This window comes from Prionailurus bengalensis, chromosome B2 (genome assembly GCF_016509475.1).
Source record: "Prionailurus bengalensis isolate Pbe53 chromosome B2, Fcat_Pben_1.1_paternal_pri, whole genome shotgun sequence".
NCBI lineage: Eukaryota > Metazoa > Chordata > Mammalia > Carnivora > Felidae > Prionailurus > Prionailurus bengalensis.
In genome coordinates, this window is record NC_057349.1 from 29,725,412 (window position 1) to 29,730,129 (window position 4,718).

The 4,718-nt window shown below is 44.5% G+C and overlaps 1 protein-coding gene across 1 annotated transcript; it reads left to right on the top strand.

Moving 5' to 3' along the window:
• The first annotated feature begins 566 nt into the window (after positions 1-566).
• MUC21 (mucin 21, cell surface associated) lies at positions 567-4,497 on the top strand. Its single transcript, XM_043591035.1, has 4 exons — positions 567-730; positions 823-946; positions 2,326-3,494; positions 4,085-4,497. Exons 2-4 carry the CDS (start codon positions 883-885, stop codon positions 4,271-4,273), a joined length of 1,422 nt encoding a protein of 473 aa, XP_043446970.1. The 5' UTR covers positions 567-730; positions 823-882; the 3' UTR covers positions 4,274-4,497.
• Positions 4,498-4,718: the final 221 nt, after the last annotated feature.

Genomic DNA, 4,718 nt, shown 5'->3' on the forward strand with positions numbered 1-4,718 from the left:
TATGAGCCTGATGAGGGGCTTGTTCTGCACATTTTACACTCTTCATGCCCTCAGCCTTAATGCTCCAGAGACCCCAAAGATGGCTTCATCAGCCCCTGGATCTCTCTTTCCCTGTTCATTCAGTGTGCACAGCTGAGTGCTTACTGCATACCCAGTAATGCTCCATCTGTCTCTGTCTTTAACCCAGAAGCCCAAATACCTAGTTCCTGCTAGGTCTCATATTTTAGTCTCATATTTCCATTTGATTCAGAAATTTGGGGTACCACCCCCTTAGCTCACTTCATTAGGGCTATTTCCTTGCCAAAGCAGACACACAGAACTTCTTGGCCAGGAAACAAAGTCTTGCAGTAGAACAGGTTTCTGGCCCCATCTCTGCCTTAGAAGGTAGGTCCCTTCCACTCTGACAAACTTAATCTCTTTATATTAGTCTACTTCCTGCTATGACCCAGCCAGTCCAGTGCCCTGCCTAGTGTGATCATGTCATTCTCCTTTCTCACCTTCCTCTTGACCCCTAGTCTATTCCTTCCCAGGATCAGTATTGTTTAATTTCTCACAGTTGGCAGAGGAATAAGTCATCTTCCCTACTCCTCCCCAACACATATGAAACTATAAAGGTCCTTGAAGCTCATCCACAATAAAGAAAGAGGCAAGAACATTGCATGGAAGAAGCTTAAGGAACCCAAGCATCCAGTCTTCTGCCCACTGGGCTCAAAGTTCTTCCAAAGAACAAGTACTTAAGAGACCCAAGTTTCTGGAAACTCTAGCTTTTACCTCTTCACCTTGAACTCTCCTTTCTCAAGAATCCTGTTCTTTGCCTTCTAGATCTTGGCCACAACTGGGATTTGGGTATCTTACCTTCCAACCACAACAAGACAGATCAAGATGTACAAAGGACACATTATCCTTAAGTGTTGGCTACTATTGCATCTCCTACTTTTAGAAACTGGTAAGTGATTTCTTTTAAAAGTGGGTGATCTGAGAACCTTTTAGGTGTTTTGGGAGATGCTGACCACTGCTAGGACTAGCTCTGGTTCTCTTCCATAGAATGAGGATCATTGTTTTACCCCAATCACTTCAATATAATTAGGTATCACCCAGGAGGCAGTTAGAACCCAGGGATTAAAACTGTAGACTCTGGTCTCAGATTACCTGTGTGTAGATCATGGCTCCAATGTTACCTGTGTACTTTGGGTGAGTCATTTAACTTCTCTGTGCCTCCACTTCTGCATTTATAAAATGGTAATAATCTGTGGGTGGCTGGGGAGTTAAATACTAAGAACAGGAAGAGTTAACTGTTGTGTCATTCCTAGTCTTGGTCATCTCAGTTTCTTTTAAGTTTTACTCAAGATTCTGATCTTAACCCCAATTTGTACCATATTGCTGATATGGGGGAGGGGCTTCCCCCATAAAAGTCTAATCCTATGTTAATTCAAATAAACCTGAGGAAAAAATACACATGTGTGGAATGAGGTGATAGGTACCCATGTTCCAGTTAGTGGTAAATGAGTCACAGATTAATTTTGGTTATCTGGAAGAGGTTGTGTATCTTTGTCGTTCAGTGTTGTGAGTGGAAAGAAATAGACACAACTTTAACTCAGTCTGTTTACCCAAGGTTGAAAAGATGTGCTATACATTATAGCCATTAATCCTGGGAGATCTTATATGTTTAAACTACATATAACATATTCTTCTCCAGCCTCTGGTATAGAGATCGGGAATCCCTGGAAATTTAATGCATATGGAATCACCCAGCCCCTCATTTAAAGGTCCCATCTCAAACTCTGATTCATTTAATCTGGAGTGGTATGCCTAGGAATCTTTATTATTAACAAGCTACTCAGACAATTTTGATGTAGATATTTTCTGAATAACACTAAAAAATATTTTCTAGGAAAGGAGCAATACTATTTTAAATGAATTAATATATACTAGTTTCACCTGTATTTTGCAATTCCTTTATAATACTTCTTATCTGTATTGGATCTTATATAGCAGCATATGGAATAAGCTTACTGCCAGTGAAACTAGGTTATGTAATCTTGGTGTTGGGGATGGGTGGGGAGGGCAATTTAGCATTGTGGCTGAAAGTGCAGATCCAATAGCCTGGGTACAAATTCCTGCTCTACTACTCTGTATAAACATGAGCAAATGTCAACATTTCTAAGCCTCAATTTCTTCTTCTTAGCTGTTGATAACAATAGTATCTAGTTCATAGGGCTGTTAGTGAGCATCAAAGAGAATTATCCATGTAATGAATTTAACCAAGCATTGAGCAGAAAGTATTTATGCTCAATGTATATGTTTGTCATCATTTATTATTATCAGCAGGTGTAACACCCAGTGCGTTTAGCACATCAGGCACAACTTCTGGTGGGACCAGTATAACCTCCAGCACTAAATCCAGCACAACCTCTGGTGGAACCAGTACAATCTCCAACACTGGATCTAGTGTGATTTCTAGTGGAACAAGTATAGCCTCTAGTACTGTATCCAGCACAACCTCTGGAGGGAACAGCACAGTCGCTAATACTGGATCGAGCACAACATCTGGTGGGACCAGTATAGTCTTCAACACTGGATCTAGTGTGACTTCTAGTGGAACCAATATAGCCTCCAGTACTAGATCCAGCACAACCTCTGGAGGGACCAGCATAGCTGTCAATACTGGATCCAGCACAACATCTGATGGGACCAGTACAGCTTCCAACACTGAATCCAGTGTGACCTCCAGTGGTTCCAGCACAACTTCCAATACTGAATCTAGCACAACCTCTGGAGGGACCAGCACACCTGTCAACACTGGATCCATCACAACATCTGGTGGGACCAGTACAGCCTCCAGCACTGAGTCCAGTGTGACCTACAGTAGTTCCAGCACAACCTCCAATACCGAAACTAGCACACCCTCTGTAGGGACCAGCATACCTGTCAACACTGGATCCAGCACAACCTCTGGCAGAACTAGTACAACCTCCCAAACTAGACCCAGTGTGACTTCCAGTGGGTCTGGCATAACCTCCAATACTGAATCTAGCACAACCTCCAGAGGGAGTAGTACACCTGTTAACACTGGATCCAGTGAAGCCTCAGGTGGGACCAATATAGCCTCCAACACTGGATCCAGCACAACTTCTGGTGGGACCAGCATGCCTGCCAATACTGGATCCAGTACAACCTCCAGGGGGATAAGCACAGCTGCCAGTCCTGGATCCGGTGAGATCTCCAGCAGGACCAGTGTAGCCTCCAACACTGGATCTAGTGTGACTTCCAGTGGGACCAGCACAGCTGCCAACATTGTATCCAGTGCAACCACAGGAAGCTCTGGCACACATTCTCCAACTGGAACACACACAAATTCCAATGGCACAAGTGCTACAACTCCAGTGAATGAAATGACACCCAGTGGGTCCCTGAAACCATGGGAAATCTTCCTCATTACTCTGGTCTCTGTTGTAGTGGCTGTGGGATTCTTTGCTGGGCTCTTCCTCTGTGTGGTGAGTGCCTAATATGTAAGAAAGTGCCTGGGGGAAGGAGTAGCAGGAACATAAGGGAGTGGGATATGAAGAGTAGGGTCACCAAGTTGGGGGGTGGGTAAGAAGGAAAGAAATATCAGGAGACTGTTACTAAAGAAAAGTAGGAAGTTAGGGGTGCCTGGGTGGCTCAGTCTGTTAAGCAACTGACTCAGCTCAGGTCATGATCTCATGGTTCTTGAGTTCGAGCTCTGCATCAGGGTCTGTGCTGACAGCTCAGAGCCTAGGGCCTGTTTCAGATTCTGTGTCTCCCTCTCTCTCTCTCTCTGCCTTGCCCCCCACTCACACTCTGTCTCTCTTTTTCTAAAAAAAAAAAAAAATAAACATTTAAAAATTTAAAAAAAAAGCAAGAAGTTAGAACTGGAAGAGCCAAAGTGCAATGGGAAACTACTGACTTGTGGAAAAAGAAGGCTGAAAGAAGGAATAAAGTCTAGAGGAAGGAACACTAGGTGAGAGAGATGATATGTAGGGGAAGACGATTACAGAAGGAGTCCATGGTTAAAGCTTGGAACAGGGGGATACAATTCTGAAATGATTCATCCTTCTTTTTCTAGAGATATTCCCTGTCTCTGAGAAACGTCTTTGACACAGCTGTCTACCGTCCCCATGGCCCCAACCTTGGAATGGACCCTGAAGGGTATCACGGAGTCCACTACAGCTCTAGTTGGAGGCCTAACTGGTTCTGGAGGAGACCAGTATCCTCAATAGCCATGGAGATGAGAAGGAGATACAATGGGCCCTGAGAGGCCCCTGAAGCCATAGTGCCACTTTTTTCAAGGAGAAAGTTGACCTGGGAGACCAGAGACTTCAGTGTCCTTTCATTTGTCCCCAGGAGTCCCCTCTCAGCTTTGTTTGGGTCTCTGACAGCCTTGAGGAAGACATTCCCTCTCTCTTGATTTTAACAGACTGTGGAAGGAGGAGATTCTGTTGTCATTTAGCTAAGAAATAAACACATAAAAAATATATGACAGAGGGGCGCCTGGGTGGCGCAGTCGGTTAAGCGTCCGACTTCAGCCAGGTCACGATCTCGCGGTCCGTGAGTTCGAGCCCCGCGTCAGGCTCTGGGCTGATGGCTCGGAGCCTGGAGCCTGTTTCCGATTCTGTGTCTCCCTCTCTCTCTGCCCCTCCCCCGTTCATGCTCTGTCTCTCTCTGTCCCAAAAATAAATAAACGTTGAAAAAAAAAATTA

Bases quoted from the DNA above. Each gene is read 5' to 3' on its own strand.
- MUC21 (XM_043591035.1), top strand. From the start codon at position 883: ATGTACAAAGGACACATTATCCTTAAGTGTTGGCTACTATTGCATCTC. The intron at 947-2,325 runs GTAAGTGATTTC...TATTATTATCAG, and splicing joins TCTCCTACTTTTAGAAACTG to CAGGTGTAACACCCAGTGCG. The intron at 3,495-4,084 runs GTGAGTGCCTAA...TTCTTTTTCTAG, and splicing joins CTGGGCTCTTCCTCTGTGTG to AGATATTCCCTGTCTCTGAG.